General features: G+C 47.6%; 1 protein-coding gene across 1 annotated transcript in view; it reads right to left on the bottom strand.

Annotated features, from left to right (window-relative positions):
- Positions 1–19,349, bottom strand: part of LOC306758630 (homer protein homolog 3) — a gene marked incomplete at both ends in the record, with an annotated part of 42,788 nt that extends 23,439 nt beyond the window's left edge. The window contains 4 exons of the mRNA XM_079243968.1: positions 5,620–5,724; positions 5,842–5,973; positions 11,308–11,464; positions 19,327–19,349. Coding sequence (XP_079100094.1) covers positions 5,620–5,724; positions 5,842–5,973; positions 11,308–11,464; positions 19,327–19,349 — 417 coding nt within the window. The remainder of the gene's footprint in view (positions 1–5,619; positions 5,725–5,841; positions 5,974–11,307; positions 11,465–19,326) is intronic.
- Positions 19,350–19,565: the final 216 nt, after the last annotated feature.

Below are 19,565 nucleotides of genomic sequence, written 5' to 3'. Positions count from 1 at the left end.
GGGAATCTAGTCATTGGGAATCTGGGAATGGGAATCTGGTCAGTGGGAGTCTGGAAATTGGAATCTGGTCAGTGGGAGTCTGGAAATGGGAGTCTGGTCAGTGGGAGTCTGAAAATGGGAATCTGGTCAGTGGGGGTCTAGAAATGGGAATCTGGTCAGTGGGGGTCTAGAAATGGGAATCTGGTCAGTGGGGGTCTAGAAATGGGAATCTGGTCAGTTGGAGTCTGGAAATGGGAATCTGGTCAGTGGGGGTCTAGAAATGGGAATCTGGTCATTGGGAGTCTGGAAATGGGAATCTGGTCATTGGGAGTCTGGAAATGGGAATCTGGTCAGTGGAAGTCTGGAAATGGGAGTCTGGTCAGTGGGAGTCTGGAAATGGGAATCTGGTCATTGGGAGTCTAGAAATGGGAATCTGGTCAGTGGGAGTCTGGAAATGGGAATCTGGTCAGTGGGAGTCTGGAAATGGGAATCTGGTCAGTGGGGGTCTAGAAATGGGAATCTGGTCATTGGAAGTCTGGAAATGGGAACCTGCTCAGTGGGGGTCTAGAAATGGGAATCTGGTCAGTGGGGGTCTAGAAATGGGAATCTGGTCAGTGGGGGTCTGGAAATGGGAATCTGGTCAGTTGGAGTCTGGAAATGGGAATCTGGTCAGTGGGGGTCTAGAAATGGGAATCTGGTCAGTGGGAGTCTGGAAATGGGAATCTGGTCAGTGGGGGTCTAGAAATGGGAATCTGGTCAGTTGGAGCCTGGAAATGGGAATCTGGTCAGTGGGGGTCTAGAAATGGGAATCTGGTCAGTAGGGGTCTAGAAATGGGAATCTAGTGATTGGGAATCTGGGAATGGGAATCTGGTCAGTTGGAGTCTGGAAATGGGAATCTGGTCAGTGGGAGTCTGGAAATGGGAATCTGGTCAGTGGGGGTCTAGAAATGGGAATCTGGTCAGTTGGAGTCTGGAAATGGGAATCTAGTCATTGGGAATCTGGGAATGGGAATCTGGTCAGTTGGAGTCTGGAAATGGGAATCTGGTCAGTGGGAGTCTGGAAATGGGAATCTGGTCAGTGGGGGTCTAGAAATGGGAATCTGGTCAGTTGGAGTCTGGAAATGGGAGTCTGGTCAGTGGGGGTCTGGAAATGGGAATCTGGTCAGTAGGGGTCTAGAAATGGGAATCTGGTCAGTTGGAGCCTGGAAATGGGAATCTGGTCAGTGGGGGTCTAGAAATGGGAATCTGGTCAGTAGGGGTCTAGAAATGGGAATCTAGTCATTGGGAATCTGGGAATGGGAATCTGGTCAGTTGGAGTCTGGAAATAAGAATCTGGTCAGTGGGGGTCTAGAAATGGGAATCTGGTCAGTGGTAAATGGTAAATGGACTTGTACTTCTATAGCGCTTTTCTAGTCATACAGACCACTCAAAGCGCTTTACACTACTTGTCACATTCACCCATTCACACACACACTCACTCAACACACTCATACCCCAATAGGCACATCGGGGGGCAGTTTGGGGTTCAGTGTCTTGCCCTAGGACACTTTGGCATTTCAGGGGAAGCCTGGAATTGATCCCCCAACTTACCAGTTGAAGGACAACTGCTCTTCCTCCTGCGCTACAGCCGCCCCCAGACTCCCACTGACCAGATTCCCATTTCCAGACTCCCACTGACCAGATTCCCATTTCTAGACTCCCAATGACCAGATTCCCATTTCCAGACTCCCACTGACCAGACTCCCATTTCCAGACTTCCACTGACCAGATTCCCATTTCTAGACCCCCACTGGTCATTGGGAGTCTGGAAATGGGAATCTGGTCAGTGGGGGTCTGGAAATTGGAATCTGGTCAGTGGGAGTCTGGAAATGGGAGTCTGGTCAGTGGAAGTCTGGAAATGGGAATCTGGTCATTGGGAGTCTAGAAATGGGAATCTGGTCAGTGGGAGTCTGGAAATGGGAATCTGGTCAGTGTGAGTCTGGAAATGGGAATCTGGTCAGTGGGGGTCTAGAAATGGGAATCTGGTCAGTTGGAGCCTGGAAATGGGAATCTGGTCAGTGGGGGTCTAGAAATGGGAATCTGGTCAGTAGGGGTCTAGAAATGGGAATCTAGTCATTGGGAATCTGGGAATGGGAGTCTGGTCAGTTGGAGTCTGGAAATGGGAATCTGGTCAGTGGGGGTCTAGAAATGGGAATCTGGTCAGTTGGAGTCTGGAAATGGGAATCTGGTCAGTGGGGGTCTGGAAATGGGAATCTGGTCAGTAGGGGTCTAGAAATGGGAATCTAGTCATTGGGAATCTGGGAATGGGAATCTGGTCAGTTGGAGTCTGGAAATAAGAATCTGGTCAGTGGGGGTCTAGAAATGGGAATCTGGTCAGTGGGGGTCTAGAAATGGGAATCTAGTCATTGGGAATCTGGGAATGGGAATCTGGTCAGTGGGGGTCTGGAAATTGGAATCTGGTCAGTGGGAGTCTGGAAATGGGAGTCTGGTCAGTGGAAGTCTGGAAATGGGAATCTGGTCATTGGGAGTCTGGAAATGGGAATCTGGAAATGGGAATCTGGTCATTGGGAGTCTGAAAAAGGGGAATCTGGTCAGTGGGGGTCTAGAAATGGGAATCTGGTCAGTGGGAGTCTGGAAATAGGAATCTGGTCAGTGGGAGTCTGGAAATGGGAATCTGGTCAGTGGGAGTCTGGAAATGGGAATCTGGTCAGTGGGGGTCTGGAAATAGGAATCTGGTCAGTGGGGGTCTGGAAATGGGAATCTGGTCAGTGGGAGTCTGGAAATGGGAATCTGGTCAGTAGAAGTCTGGAAATGGGAATCTGGTCAGTGGGAGTCTGGAAATGGGAATCTGGTCAGTGGGGGTCTAGAAATGGGAATCTGGTCAGTGGGGGTCTGGAAATGGGAATCTGGTCAGTGGGGGTCTGGAAATGAGAATCTGGTCAGTGGGAGTCTGGAAATGGGAATCTGGTCAGTAGAAGTCTGGAAATGGGAATCTGGTCAGTGGGAGTCTGGAAATGGGAATCTGGTCAGTGGGGGTCTAGAAATGGGAATCTGGTCAGTGGAAGTCTGGAAATGGGAGTCTGGTCAGTGGGAATTTCCCTCATGACCACTAAAGTCACTGATTGTTGATAATCTTCTCAGGATAAAAAGCCAGAGCTGGGATCGGTCCACCAGTGGTGATGCAGTAAGACATCTGGACAGCTGTGGCTGTAGAATAAGAATGTGCTGTGCTTCTGAGCAGCATGGGATAATTTTATCATCGTCCTAGTTTTCCTCACTTTCGCTTCCCTCCGAGACAAGTGACCCAGCTCCTGCTTCATCTTTTCTTTCCTCTCTCTCCACCCATCTCTTCATGTTCAGTGTGAGAGCAGAAACTGTTGTTCAGGTAGAAGACGAGCTTCTGGAAACACTTCTGGTTCTCATAATTCTGACTTTTCCACTCATCTTCAGCTTAAGTTCTGCTTGGAATAAAAGAAAAAGCTAATTTGTGATTCTAAAACAGGGATTCTAGTTTATAACCTGCACTCACGATCCTCTTCATCAGCTTCCTCAGCTCCACCTCCTGTTAACCAGCCAATCACACGTAAGCATGTAGGCACTTAGACATGCTTAAGTTTAAACTGGGCATCAGAATGGGAAAGAACTGGGATTTCAGGCCGCTGGTCTGAGTGTTTACTGGGATTTTCCCACACTAACATCTCCAGTGTTTCCAGAGAAGGTCTGAAGGAGAGAATAGATCCAGCAGCAGCAGTTGTCTGGACCAGGATGCAGCAGAAGATGGAGAAACTGGTCTGATGAGTCTCCAGTTCAGCTCCACATCCACATGGTAGGATCAGAACCTGCTGGAAACATCATGACAACATGGATCCATCCTGCCGTCAGGATCAACGCTTCAGGCTGCTGCTGGAATGGTGTGGTGGTCGTAAGGGGCATTATCTTAGCATCAGCTGTTTAAACCCAACAACACACCTGACACAGAGAGATACAAATGTTTGGCCCAAATAAGGCCCACACCCACATTTTAGTTTGGTCCTTATTTGGCATCAACTCACAGCTTTGACTCCATGGGAGTGTGGCGGCCATAACCCGCCCATATGACCCCCACATTGGTCTTAATTTGTGGGATAGACTCTAGCTTCCCCGCAGCCCTTAACTGGAATAGTGGTGAAACAAATAAATTAATTATATTTGGACTGGGTCTGTCACATCATCTCCACCATGACGATTAGTTCACTGTCCTCCAATGGCATCCACAGTCACCAGATCTACATCCAACAGAGCAGCTTTGGTGATGTGGTGGAATGGGAGATTCTCATCATGATGAGGTGGAACGGGAGATTCTCATCGTGATGAGGTGGAACGGGAGATTCTCATGGTGATGAGGTGGAACGGGAGATTCTCATGGTGATGAGGTGGAACGGGAGATTCTCATCATGATGAGGTGGAACGGGAGATTCTCATCATAATGAGGTGGAACGGGAGATTCTCATCATAATGAGGTGGAACGGGAGGTTCTCATCATGATGAGGTGGAACGGGAGATTCTCATCATGATGAGGTGGAACGGGAGATTCTCATCATGATGAGGTGGAACGGGAGATTCTCATCATGATGTGGTGGAACGGGAGATTCTCATCATGATGAGGTGGAACGGGAGATTCTCATCATGATGAGGTGGAACGGGAGATTCTCATCATGATGAGGTGGAACGGGAGATTCTCATCATGATGAGGTGGAACGGGAGATTCTCATCATAATGAGGTGGAACGGGAGATTCTCATCATGATGAGGTGGAACGGGAGATTCTCATGGTGATGAGGTGGAACGGGAGATTCTCATCATGATGAGGTGGAACGGGAGATTCTCATCATAATGAGGTGGAACGGGAGATTCTCATCATGATGAGGTGGAACGGGAGATTCTCATCATGATGAGGTGGAACGGGAGATTCTCATCATAATGAGGTGGAACGGGAGATTCTCATCATGATGAGGTGGAACGGGAGATTCTCATCATGATTAGGTGGAACGGGAGATTCTCATCATGATGAGGTGGAACGGGAGATTCTCATCATGATTAGGTGGAACGGGAGATTCTCATCATGATTAGGTGGAACGGGAGATTCTCATCATGATTAGGTGGAACGGGAGATTCTCATCATGATGAGGTGGAACGGGAGATTCTCATCATGATGAGGTGGACCGGGAGATTCTAATGGTGATGAGATGGAACTTGATGAAGAAGACGACAATGTGGACCTTTTGAAGAGGATGGTGGTCCTGATTAAGAGGAGGTTGGATCTAGGTGGCAGATCTTCATCTCCTCCAACATATTTCTGACGTGTTAAAATCCTGAAAATACTTTCTTCACCACATTTTCCTGAATTATAACCCGAAGTATCCATGTGGACGTACCAACTCCGTGTTGGTACTAAGAGCAGACTGAAAAACAATTGGCAGGTTTTGCAGCTGCGCATGAGGACATGCAAACAGGACGTGATAATCCAAGTACATAAAATGCTGTTTTGCTGGAGAGGATTGAGAAGAACTTTGGAGGATTTTATGGAAGTACAAACAGCAACATCTTATGGAGGGTTTCCAGGTCCTTTCATCTGATCTGACTTATCATGTCTGCAGCTCACCTGAGGGGCAGCGATGGTGAGCGCCGTGTTGGCCAATTCTTTGTCTTGTGATTTCTCTCGAGCAAGGCGAGCAGCATCCTTCACCTCCTTAAACTTCTCAGAAAACTTTTAGAAAGAGAGAAACAGAGCGAATATAGACATAAGCGGTGCAGAGCAGCTCACCAGGCTGGTGTTGGAATAAAGTTGAGGAGCCCGCTGCTGAGGCAGGAGATGGTTTCCTACCTGATGCAGCTGCTGCTCAGTGGCGAAGCCCAAACCGTAGACGGTGTTGGCCCTGCTGTCCGCCCACTGCCCGAACTTCTGGGACGTCTTGGTGAAGGTCATGCTGGGCGTAACGGTGCAGTTAATAATTGCCTGCAAACAAAACGGCAGCTAAATCAGTTCATCAGTTCATGTACATTGAACTTCACCTTCATCCAAAGCTTTTATAAGATCTACATCACGCAAACAGTTTTACACTGATTTCTCCTTCACCCGCTTTGTGTGTCGTCATCATTACTGCAGGAACCATAGTATCATGCTGCCTATACAAGTCGCTGCCATCTTGGATGGGTCTCCATGCACCTCCAATGCATTTATTTGTAAGGTGTAGGTCCAACCACAACAATAACTTCACAAATTTTTACCAGATTTTTCTCACAGTTTGGTTTGTTACAAAGGACAGAGATATTGTAATGATACAAATCACTGTAAAACATTAAAAACTATGTGCTAAAATATTATTATAATGCTATTTAAGACATAAGGTACCTACAGTATAAATAAATGTTTAAATAAATTTGATACTAACATGTTTGATTGATGCATTTAGATTTATCTGTTTTTATCTGGTCAAATAAATTCAACCTTGTGAAATGTAATTCCACACGATCTGCTTTCAATATTTTGCCGGTTATTGCAACCGTATGCTGAACAAAATATAGTTGCTGCTTTCTCTTGACTACGGCTGACTCTTTCTTTTATTTACATTTATTAATTTATCAACATAGAAATACAGTTGGACAAAGTCTGAAAATAAAGTATTGTATCAAAATTGTGCAATTCAAAAGTTACCCAGAAAAACACTCGGAGAGCACAAACCTCCGCCAAGGCCTTTAAAAAGTTCCTGGATCAAAACAGTGATCTGAATCAGCACCAAAATTAAATCAGTTCTTTTGTTTCATGTTTCCAACAGGTCCTGAAAATTTCATGAAAATCCATCCATAACTTTTTAAGTTATCTTGAACACAAACAAACGGATAAAGCCGGTAAAACCATAACCTCCTGGGTGGAGGTAATTATGCTACCCTGTAAAACTCTCTTTATGAAGCATCAATATCATATTTTTCCATAAACACCTTCATATATCATATTTTTCCATAAACACCTCATAGGAGTAAAATTTCTCCCGACCGTCGTCATGGGTAATGTGAGATCGCTAGCTAACAAAACGGACGAGCTCCAGATGCTAACAAGGTTTCAGAAAGAATACAGAGAGTGCAGTATTGATGTGCTTCACCGAGACATGACTGCATGAACACATCCCTGACTGTAATGTGTCTGTACCGGGCGTTAAAACGGTCCGTGCAGACCGCAGTAGACAAAACAGCGGAAAGCTAAAGGGTGGTGGAATTGCAGTGCTGGTTAACCAGCGTTGATGTCATCCTGGACATGTTACTGTCAAGGAGAAGATATGCACAAGGGACATGGAACTGTTAGCTGTGAGCTTTTGTCCATATTATTTACCCAGAGAGTTTACCTGTGTTATTCTGGTAGCGGTTTATATAATACCTGGTACCGCACCAGACACAGCCTGTGACGTCATCAGCTCCGTCGTTGCTCGGCTACAAACACAGCATCCAAACTCATTCATGGCGATCTCCGGAGACTTCAACAACGTCTCCCTCTCTGCAACTCTACCAACATTCCAGCAGTTTGTCAGCTGCTCCACCAGAGAAAATAAAATGTTGGACTTATTTTATGCAAATATGAATAATGGATACAGTTGTTCTGCCCTGCCTCCTTTAGGAAGATCTGACCATAATCTGGTTCTTCTCACCTCCACCTACAAGCCCATCGTTCAGCAGCAACCAGTCATCACAAAGACTATCAAAATCTGGTCTGCTGAAGCTGAAGATGCTCTTAGAGGAGGCTTTGAGGCTACAGACTGGAACGTCCTCTGTGAACCTCATGGAGACGACATCAACGCCATGACTGAGTGTGTGACAGATTACATAAACTTCTGTGTGGACAGCATCGTCCCAACAAGAACAGTGAGGTGCTTCCCCAATAACAAACCCTGGATCACCAGTGACCTGAAAAAGCTGCTGAACATCAAAAAGAAAGCCTTCAGGGATGGAGACAGGGAGTTATTGAGGGCAACACAAAAACAACTTAAAACACAAACTAAGAAGTGCAAGGAGGACTACAGGAAGAAGTTAGAAAGTCAGCTCCAGCAGAATAACCTGAGGGATGTGTGGTCTGGAATGAAGAAGATCACCGGCTTCAAGTTAAAGGGGGAGCAGCCTGATGGAGGTCTGGACAGAGCTAATGAGCTGAACATATTCTTCAACAGGTTCAGTTCACCCCCTACCTCCAGCCCAACAGACCACACACCCTCCATAAGCCCACTGCTTTCCTGTCACGCCTCCAATCTGTCACCCTGCAGCTCAGTCATGGACCAGAACACAGCTTCATCTTCCTCCACATCAGGACATCCTGAGACCTCCACCTTGTTTGTCTCCTGCAATCAGGTTAAGAAGCAACTTGAGAAACTGAACCAGAACAAGGCTGCAGGTCCAGATGGTGTCAGTCCCAGAGTTCTCAAGACTTGCTCAGAACAACTATGTCCGATTCTCCAGCACCTTTTCAACACCAGTCTGAGACTAAATAGAGTCCCAGTGCTGTGGAAAACCTCCTGCCTTGTTCCAGTGCCTAAAAAAACACAACCAGCTGAACCAAGTGACTACAGACCAGTTGCCCTGACATCTCACATCATGAAAGTCCTGGAGAGACTCTTACTGGCTCACCTCAACAAGCAAGTAAACACCTTTCAGGACCCATTCCAGTTTGCATATCGTAATGGACTTGGGGTTGAAGATGCCATCATATACCTGCTCCAGAGAGCACACTCTCATCTGGACCATTCAGGCAGCACTCTGAGGGTCATGTTCTTTCATTTCTCAGTGCTTTTAATACCATTCAGCCTGCTTTGTTATGTGAGAAGCTCCATAAATTCCAGGTGGATACCTCCACAACCACCTGGATCTATGACTACCTCACAAACAGACCCCAGTTTGTGAGACTGAAAGGTTGTGTGTCTGAGATGGAGGTCAGCAGCACTGGTGCACCACAAGGAACTGTACTCTGGCCATTCCTCTTCACTCTGTACACCTCAGACTTCCAGTACAACTCTGAGTCCTGTCATCTGCAGAAATACTCTGATGACTCTGCAGTTGTGGGGTGTATCAGGGATGGACAAGAAGCAGAGTACAGAGAACTGGTCAGTCAGTTTGTTAAATGGTGCGGTGACAATCATCTCATATTAAATAGCAGCAAAACAAAAGAGATGATTGTTGACTTCAGGAGGAAGAAGAATAAACAAAGCACTGTTTCCATCCTGGGAGAGGAGGTGGAGGTGGTGGAGGAATACAAGTATCTTGGAGTTCAGCTGGACAACAAACTGGACTGGAAATGCAACACTGACTACATCTACAAGAAAGGTCAGAGCAGACTGTACTTCTTAAGGAAGCTGAGATGGTTTAACGTCTGCACCAAGATGTTGCATATCTTCTATAAGTCTGTTGTGGAGAGTGCAGTCAGCTTTGCAGCATCTGCTGGGGTAGTAGCATCAGAACCAGAGACTTGAAGAGAATCAACAAACTGATCCAGAAAGCTGCTTCTGTGCTTGGAGTAACTCTGGAGCCGCTGGAGCTGATTGTCCAAAGAAGAATGAGGCATCTACATATATATGATGTCTATGGCAGGAACCTTTAGCATGTCATGAAGCAGAAATCCGTGATGGAAAAATGCAGTAAACTCTGGTTGGACTTAAACTCTCCATTATAACGTGTTGCTTTCTACTTGCTGTGTAAATTGTCTTTCATACAAAGTAATCCTAGGAATGAGTAAAGTAATTCTAGGAATGAGTAAAGTAATCCTAGGAATGAGGAAAGTAATCTTAGGAATGAGGAAAGTAAATTTAGGAATTAGGAAAGTAATCCTAGGAATGAGGAAAGTAATCCTAGGAATGAGGAAAGTAGTACCGAGTGAAGTCATGTGATGAGGAACGATTCTGCACTAGAAGGTAAAAAGTGAAGCTCAGCAGTTGACAGATGTTACCAGGTAAATATCTCAGGAAACTGCCTGAATGTTCGTTTCTATGCAGATGATTTTCAGATCTACGTCTCCATGAAATCTGACTAAACCAATCAGATTATCAGATTAAGGACGTCTCGAAGACCTGGATGGATTTTCTTCTTCCACGCTTGTTGTCTCTGGACCTGAGAACCTCAGGAAGACTGTCCAGCTATGGTCCTACCTGAGCTTCCAGTTCTACAGAGGATCAGTCCTCTAACTCATATATAAACCAGGTTTCTCGGACCTCCTTCCACCTTCCATGTAATATTCCTATAATGAACGCAGCCTGCGTCAGAAGGATGCAGGACATCTGTTTCATGGATCTGTTCCTTCCAGATTGGACGACTTAAAGTCCTGGTTATTGTTCTGGAAAACCTTTAGTCCTGCAGCTATAGGATGAAACTACTGGCAGACGTCCCATGACAGACTGGGAAATGTCCTGTGATGCACTGGGAGATGTTCCGTGACGCTCTGGGAGACGTCCCATGATGCACTGGGCTCCTCTCTGCTCTCCATGTAGAAACCCGCAGCCCGATCCTGGATCGGAGTTCTGTTGCTGGTTCCGCCTCTTTCCCATCCTCTCCACCCCACAACTGGTCCAGAAACATAAACCTCCTTCCTTCCTGGTTCTGGTCCTGATGGAGGTTTTCCTTCCTGGTCCCGGTCCTGATGGAGGTTTTCCTCCCTGGTTCTGGTCCTGATGGAGGTTTTCCTTCCTGGTCCTGGTCCTGATGGAGGTTTTCCATCCTGGTCCTGGTCCTGATGGAAGTTTTCCTTCCTGGTCCTGGTCCTGATGGAGGTTTTCCTTCCTGGTCCTGGTCCTGATGGAGGTTTTCCCATCTAGGCTCTGATTTCCTGGTTTATGTAAACTGGGTTATAATAAACTGGACTGATGAGGATCCTCTGATCCATCTGGTTTAACTGGGTTCCAGTTGGACCATTCTGAACTGGGCTGCGTCTCTGATATTGATGAGGAAGCGTAACATATTTCTGCACCTTTCAGTTTATTTTTCAGTGTTATGATAACAGACCTGATCCAGATCTGTTTGTTAAACTCAGATTATGTCACCCCCCCTCCCCCCTCCCCCCTCCAGGAAATCCCTCCATGGTCTGGACGCGCTGCTTTGACGTGTTTGTCCTCAGATGTTGGACATCTGCTGTGAAGATTAGCATGCCAGACATCGGTCCTGGCAGAGGCCGTCGCCTCGCACTGCCTTCTGGGAGGCAGCAATGTGGGTCACACAAGGTGCTAAGAAGACCCTCCCCCTCCACTCAGCCTCACATAAATCCCTGCTGGAAAGAAGCCGTCATGTTCACTTCATGGCACTTTCCTCTGCTTCCTCTACTCACTTTGGTTCCACCCACACTGATGATCCGGTAGACGTTGCGGTTGGCATCGTAGAAGAAGGACACGGAGACGGCGTGCTTGCTGGCAGGGATCCAGTTCCTCTTGGTGGTGGGATCAATCTGGAAAACGTGGGCACGTGTGCTGAAGATGGGCTGCTCCCTGTGGAAGGAAACATTACACACATTACCAAACTTTTCCTGCTTCGGAACAGACGTCTGCCTTCATCATCTGGCTCAGCTGTCAGACGTCTGTCCTGGGTGTGAGGAGAATGCCGTCTAATCTCACTCTTCCTCCTCTTCCTCAGCAGCTAGAGCCCAGTTTAACAAAAACAACTTCCATAAAACATCACAAATTCATATTTCCCCCAAATTGTTTTGAATTAAATTTACTTCAATTATTCAATTGATTTTAACCCTTTAAATGTTGGTTTACTGAAGAAAACCAGTTATATTCCTCGTAATACATGCTGGGAAGTTGGAAAATGTGGACAACGTTGATTTGGATCCACTATTTGTGCTTTTTCCATTTTATGTTTTTTTTTTAAATATTTTCTTGTTTTCTTTGTTCAGATCAACTTCGGTTTTTGGGAAACTATCTACTTACTGAAATTTTTAACCCTTTAAATCCAAAATAAATTACTTAATTTTACTGTTTTTTTTGTTTTTTTTTATCCTCTCCAAAAGCTGCTATAAAACATTAAAGAGTTAGGCTTGCTGCTGTAGACGTCCCTATCACTCCACTGTGTATTACATGGACAAAAAAAATATTTGTGTTATTTTTAAGGTAAAGACAGCTTCATTGTGTGAGACGATTGGTAAATAAACATTTAAAATCATTTAAATTATTCCATATTTGGTTGTTTTTAAAAGAAACAACATTTGCTTAAAGATCTCTACAGAAGCAAAGGTAGAAATGTTCTAATGTTCTTTTGGACGGGACGTTTTTGTCCTGAAAGGGTGGAAAATGAGTCCAGCTGAACTGAGGAAAATACAACAAGAAATGAAGGGGAAAAAAGTCCAACCCTTAATTTCCCATATCGACATCAGCCGATACCGATATGTACAGAAACATCTGGAACAGTCTACACGACGTGTCAAATTTGGACATTTAGAGCCAGGAGACGTCTCTGAAGTTTAGGATGCTCATGTTGTGTAAACCAGGACCGTCCCAATAGGACAGTCCCAGTGGGAAAATCCCAGTAGGATAATCCCAGTAAGACAGTTCCAGTAGGACAATACCAGTGGGACAGTCCCAGATGTGGCGTGGTCTGTCTGCTTTACTTCCAGAGATCCAGATGTGGCGTGGTCTGTCTGCTTTACGTCCAGAGATCCAGATGTGGCGTGGTCTGTCTGCTTTACGTCCAGAGATCCAGATGTGGCGTGGTCTGTCTGCTTTACGTCCAGAGATCCAGATGTGGCGTGGTCTGTCTGCTTTACGTCCAGAGATCCAGATGTGGAGTGGTCTGTCTGCTTTACATCCAGAGATCCAGATGTGGCGTGGTCTGTCTGCTTTACGTCCAGAGATCCAGATGTGGCGTGGTCTGTCTGCTTTAAGTCCAGAGATCCAGATGTGGCGTGGTCTGTCTGCTTTACATCCAGAGATCCAGATGTGGCGTGGTCTGTCTGCTTTACATCCAGAGATCCAGATGTGGCGTGGTCTGTCTGCTTTACGTCCAGAGATCCAGATGTGGCGTGGTCTGTCTGCTTTACGTCCAGAGATCCAGATGTGGAGTGGTCTGTCTGCTTTACGTCCAGAGATCCAGATGTGGCGTGGTCTGTCTGCTTTACGTCCAGAGATCCAGATGTGGAGTGGTCTGTCTGCTTTACGTCCAGAGATCCAGATGTGGCGTGGTCTGTCTGCTTTACGTCCAGAGATCCAGATGTGGCGTGGTCTGTCTGCTTTACATCCAGAGATCCAGATGTGGCGTGGTCTGTCTGCTTTACGTCCAGAGATCCAGATGTGGCGTGGTCTGTCTGCTTTACGTCCAGAGATCCAGATGTGGAGTGGTCTGTCTGCTTTACGTCCAGAGATCCAGATGTGGCGTGGTCTGTCTGCTTTACGTCCAGAGATCCAGATGTGGCATGGTCTGTCTGCTTTACATCCAGAGATCCAGATGTGGCGTGGTCTGTCTGCTTTACGTCCAGAGATCCAGATGTGGCGTGGTCTGTCTGCTTTACGTCCAGAGATCCAGATGTGGCGTGGTCTGTCTGCTTTACGTCCAGAGATCCAGATGTGGCGTGGTCTGTCTGCTTTACGTCCAGAGATCCAGATGTGGCGTGGTCTGTCTGCTTTACGTCCAGAGATCCAGATGTGGCGTGGTCTGTCTGCTTTACGTCCAGAGATCCAGATGTGGCGTGGTCTGTCTGCTTTACGTCCAGAGATCCAGATGTGGCGTGGTCTGTCTGCTTTACGTCCAGAGATCCAGATGTGGCGTGGTCTGTCTGCTTTACGTCCAGAGATCCAGATGTGGCGTGGTCTGTCTGCTTTACGTCCAGAGATCCAGATGTGGCGTAGTCTGTCTGCTTTACGTCCAGAGATCCAGATGTGGCGTGGTCTGTCTGCTTTACGTCCAGAGACCCAGATGTGGCGTGGTCTGTCTGCTTTACGTCCAGAGATCCAGATGTGGCGTGGTCTGTCTGCTTTACATCCAGAGATCCAGATGTGGCGTGGTCTGTCTGCTTTAAGTCCAGAGATCCAAATGTGGCGTGGTCTGTCTGCTTTACATCCAGAGATCCAGATGTGGCGTGGTCTGTCTGCTTTACATCCAGAGATCCAGATGTGGCGTGGTCTGTCTGCTTTACATCCAGAGATCCAGATGTGGCGTGGTCTGTCTGCTTTACATCCAGAGATCCAGATGTGGCGTGGTCTGTCTGCTTTACGTCCAGAGATCCAGATGTGGCGTGGTCTGTCTGCTTTACGTCCAGAGATCCAGGTGTGGGGTGGTCTGTCTGCTTTACGTCCAGAGATCCAGATGTGGCGTGGTCTGTCTGCTTTACATCCAGAGATCCAGATGTGGCGTGGTCTGTCTGCTTTACATCCAGAGATCCAGATGTGGCGTGGTCTGTCTGCTTTACGTCCAGAGATCCAGATGTGGCGTGGTCTGTCTGCTTTACGTCCAGAGATCCAGATGTGGAGTGGTCTGTCTGCTTTACATCCAGAGATCCAGATGTGGCGTGGTCTGTCTGCTTTACGTCCAGAGATCCAGATGTGGCGTGGTCTGTCTGCTTTACGTCCAGAGATCCAGATGTGGAGTGGTCTGTCTGCTTTACGTCCAGAGATCCAGATGTGGCGTGGTCTGTCTGCTTTACGTCCAGAGATCCAGATGTGGAGTGGTCTGTCTGCTTTACGTCCAGAGATCCAGATGTGGCGTGGTCTGTCTGCTTTACGTCCAGAGATCCAGATGTGGCGTGGTCTGTCTGCTTTACATCCAGAGATCCAGATGTGGCGTGGTCTGTCTGCTTTACGTCCAGAGATCCAGATGTGGCGTGGTCTGTCTGCTTTACGTCCAGAGATCCAGATGTGGAGTGGTCTGTCTGCTTTACGTCCAGAGATCCAGATGTGGCGTGGTCTGTCTGCTTTACGTCCAGAGATCCAGATGTGGCATGGTCTGTCTGCTTTACATCCAGAGATCCAGATGTGGCGTGGTCTGTCTGCTTTACGTCCAGAGATCCAGATGTGGCGTGGTCTGTCTGCTTTACGTCCAGAGATCCAGATGTGGCGTGGTCTGTCTGCTTTACGTCCAGAGATCCAGATGTGGCGTGGTCTGTCTGCTTTACGTCCAGAGATCCAGATGTGGCGTGGTCTGTCTGCTTTACGTCCAGAGATCCAGATGTGGCGTGGTCTGTCTGCTTTACGTCCAGAGATCCAGATGTGGCGTGGTCTGTCTGCTTTACGTCCAGAGATCCAGATGTGGCGTGGTCTGTCTGCTTTACGTCCAGAGATCCAGATGTGGCGTAGTCTGTCTGCTTTACGTCCAGAGATCCAGATGTGGCGTGGTCTGTCTGCTTTACGTCCAGAGACCCAGATGTGGCGTGGTCTGTCTGCTTTACGTCCAGAGATCCAGATGTGGCGTGGTCTGTCTGCTTTACATCCAGAGATCCAGATGTGGCGTGGTCTGTCTGCTTTAAGTCCAGAGATCCAAATGTGGCGTGGTCTGTCTGCTTTACATCCAGAGATCCAGATGTGGCGTGGTCTGTCTGCTTTACATCCAGAGATCCAGATGTGGCGTGGTCTGTCTGCTTTACATCCAGAGATCCAGATGTGGCGTGGTCTGTCTGCTTTACATCCAGAGATCCAGATGTGGCGTGGTCTGTCTGCTTTACGTCCAGAGATCCAGATGTGGCGTGGTCTGTCTGCTTTACGTCCAGAGATCCAGGTGTGGGGTGGTCTGTCTGCTTTACGTCCAGAGATCCAGATGTGGCGTGGTCTGTCTGCTTTACATCCAGAGATCCAGATGTGGCGTGGTCTGTCTGCTTTACATCCAGAGATCCAGATGTGGCGTGGTCTGTCTGCTTTACGTCCAGAGATCCAGATGTGGCGTGGTCTGTCTGCTTTACGTCCAGAGATCCAGATGTGGAGTGGTCTGTCTGCTTTACGTCCAGAGATCCAGATGTGGCGTGGTCTGTCTGCTTTACATCCAGAGATCCAGATGTGGCGTGGTCTGTCTGCTTTACGTCCAGAGATCCAGATGTGGCGTGGTCTGTCTGCTTTACATCCAGAGATCCAGATGTGGCGTGGTCTGTCTGCTTTACGTCCAGAGATCCAGATGTGGCGTGGTCTGTCTGCTTTACGTCCAGAGATCCAGATGTGGCGTGGTCTGTCTGCTTTACGTCCAGAGATCCAGGTGTGGGGTGGTCTGTCTGCTTTACGTCCAGAGATCCAGATGTGGCGTGGTCTGTCTGCTTTACGTCCAGAGATACAGATGTGGCGTGGTCTGTCTGCTTTACGTCCAGAGATCCAGATGTGGCGTGGTCTGTCTGCTTTACGTCCAGAGATCCAGATGTGGCGTGGTCTGTCTGCTTTACGTCCAGAGATCCAGATGTGGCGTGGTCTGTCTGCTTTAAGTCCAGAGATCCAAATGTGGCGTGGTCTGTCTGCTTTACATCCAGAGATCCAGATGTGGCGTGGTCTGTCTGCTTTACGTCCAGAGATCCAGATGTGGCGTGGTCTGTCTGCTTTACATCCAGAGATCCAGATGTGGCGTGGTCTGTCTGCTTTACATCCAGAGATCCAGATGTGGCGTGGTCTGTCTGCTTTACATCCAGAGATCCAGATGTGGCGTGGTCTGTCTGCTTTACATCCAGAGATCCAGATGTGGCGTGGTCTGTCTGCTTTAAGTCCAGAGATCCAGATGTGGAGTGGTCTGTCTGCTTTACGTCCAGAGATCCAGATGTGGCGTGGTCTGTCTGCTTTACGTCCAGAGATCCAGATGTGGCGTGGTCTGTCTGCTTTACGTCCAGAGATCCAGATGTGGCGTGGTCTGTCTGCTTTACATCCAGAGATCCAGATGTGGTGTGGTCTGTCTGCTTTACGTCCAGAGATCCAGATGTGGCGTGGTCTGTCTGCTTTACGTCCAGAGATCCAGATGTGGCGTGGTCTGTCTGCTTTGCGTCCAGAGATCCAGATGTGGCATGGTCTGTCTGCTTTACATCCAGAGATCCAGATGTGGCGTGGTCTGTCTGCTTTACGTCCAGAGATCCAGATGTGGCGTGGTCTGTCTGCTTTACGTCCAGAGATCCAGATGTGGCGTGGTCTGTCTGCTTTACATCCAGAGATCCAGATGTGGCGTGGTCTGTCTGCTTTACGTCCAGAGATCCAGATGTGGCGTGGTCTGTCTGCTTTACGTCCAGAGATCCAGATGTGGCGTGGTCTGTCTGCTTTACGTCCAGAGATCCAGATGTGGCGTGGTCTGTCTGCTTTACGTCCAGAGATCCAGATGTGGCGTGGTCTGTCTGCTTTACGTCCAGAGATCCAGATGTGGCGTGGTCTGTCTGCTTTACGTCCAGAGATCCAGATGTGGCGTGGTCTGTCTGCTTTACGTCCAGAGATCCAGATGTGGCGTGGTCTGTCTGCTTTACATCCAGAGATCCAGATGTGGCGTGGTCTGTCTGCTTTACGTCCAGAGATCCAAATGTGGCGTGGTCTGTCTGCTTTACATCCAGAGATCCAGATGTGGCGTGGTCTGTCTGCTTTAAGTCCAGAGATCCAAATGTGGCGTGGTCTGTCTGCTTTACATCCAGAGATCCAGATGTGGCGTGGTCTGTCTGCTTTACATCCAGAGATCCAGATGTGGCGTGGTCTGTCTGCTTTACATCCAGAGATCCAGATGTGGCGTGGTCTGTCTGCTTTACATCCAGAGATCCAGATGTGGCGTGGTCTGTCTGCTTTACATCCAGAGATCCAGATGTGGCGTGGTCTGTCTGCTTTACATCCAGAGATCCAGATGTGGCGTGGTCTGTCTGCTTTACGTCCAGAGATCCAGATGTGGCGTGGTCTGTCTGCTTTACGTCCAGAGATCCAGATGTGGCGTGGTCTGTCTGCTTTACGTCCAGAGATCCAGATGTGGCGTGGTCTGTCTGCTTTACATCCAGAGATCCAGATGTGGCGTGGTCTGTCTGCTTTACGTCCAGAGATCCAGATGTGGCGTGGTCTGTCTGCTTTACGTCCAGAGATCCAGATGTGGCGTGGTCTGTCTGCTTTACGTCCAGAGATCCAGATGTGGCGTGGTCTGTCTGCTTTACGTCCAGAGATCCAGATGTGGCGTGGTCTGTCTGCTTTACGTCCAGAGATCCAGATGTGGCGTGGTCTGTCTGCTTTACGTCCAGAGATCCAGATGTGGCGTGGTCTGTCTGCTTTACATCCAGAGATCCAGATGTGGCGTGGTCTGTCTGCTTTACGTCCAGAGATCCAGGTGTGGGGTGGTCTGTCTGCTTTACGTCCAGAGATCCAGATGTGGCGTGGTCTGTCTGCTTTGCGCCCAGAGATCCAGATGTGGCATGGTCTGTCTGCTTTACGTCCAGAGATCCAGATGTGCCGTGGTCTGTCTGCTTTACATCCAGAGATCCAGATGTGGCGTGGTCTGTCTGCTTTACATCCAGAGATCCAGATGTGGCGTGGTCTGTCTGCTTTACATCCAGAGATCCAGATGTGGCGTGGTCTGTCTGCTTTACGTCCAGAGATACAGATGTGGCGTGGTCTGTCTGCTTTACGTCCAGAGATACAGATGTGGCGTGGTCTGTCTGCTTTACGTCCAGAGATCCAGATGTGGCGTGGTCTGTCTGCTTTACATCCAGAGATCCAGATGTGGCGTGGTCTGTCTGCTTTATATCCAGAGATCCAGATGTGGCGTGGTGAGGAAGACTGAGGTGACAATTAACTGGACATTTCAACATGTCCAACACGCCCATCAGTAAATAAATTCATGAAAAATCAGTTTGTTTTTGTCTTTTACAGCTGCTGCATGAAATGATCCGTTAAAGAAACAGCTGGACAAGATCTGGTTGCAGACATCAGCTAACACACACACACACACACACTTACAAACAACCTGATCATATTTTTTTTACATCTCATTCATCGTATTTAGTTTTAAATAGGCGTTAACACATGCAGAGGGTTGAAAATAACTTCACATTTCTATATATAAAGAATTATGAAGTTTTATTTCTTTTAAATATACTGAGTTATAGTTTCTACATCGATCAGCTGACTGAGAGATGATGGTGGTTATCATGTCTCACAACTCATGTTTTCTAGTTTAATCTGGAATAAATACTTCATAATTAAAGGGTTTTGTTTTTTGTTTTTTTGTTTTTTAGCAGGAATTGTGTTTAGATGACAGAATAACATGAAGGAATTTGATCAGATCAGGAAGGTTTCTTCTTGTTTAGATTCCGCAGCAGCAGGATGGAAACGTTTTACTTCTACAGTCTGAAACTTCTTTCTGATGAAGATTTCCAGTTTTACAGGATCAGGCTCACATTTACCTCCCAAAGCGTTACAATACGTCGAGATGTTCTTACCTTTCTCTGTGGTGAGGAAACATCCTACAGGCTGCCAGAAGCTTCTTTTCTACAGAAAAAATCACGAATGAAATGTTTGTTTTCTTCTGCTGAACAAACGCCGTTTCAGCTTCAGTCCGGAGCTTCAGAACTCAGCCCATTTCTGAGTTACAGCTTTCCGGCTATTCTGTCGCTCCGTCTGAGCAGCGCGAGCTTTAATCCCGCTGGATTCTCCAGGGACTACTTTCCTCTGCAAGACG

This window comes from Telmatherina bonti (genome assembly GCF_933228915.1).
Source record: "Telmatherina bonti genome assembly, chromosome: 7".
Classification (NCBI taxonomy): domain Eukaryota; kingdom Metazoa; phylum Chordata; class Actinopteri; order Atheriniformes; family Telmatherinidae; genus Telmatherina; species Telmatherina bonti.
This window is presented reverse-complemented; position numbering and strand designations above follow the sequence as displayed.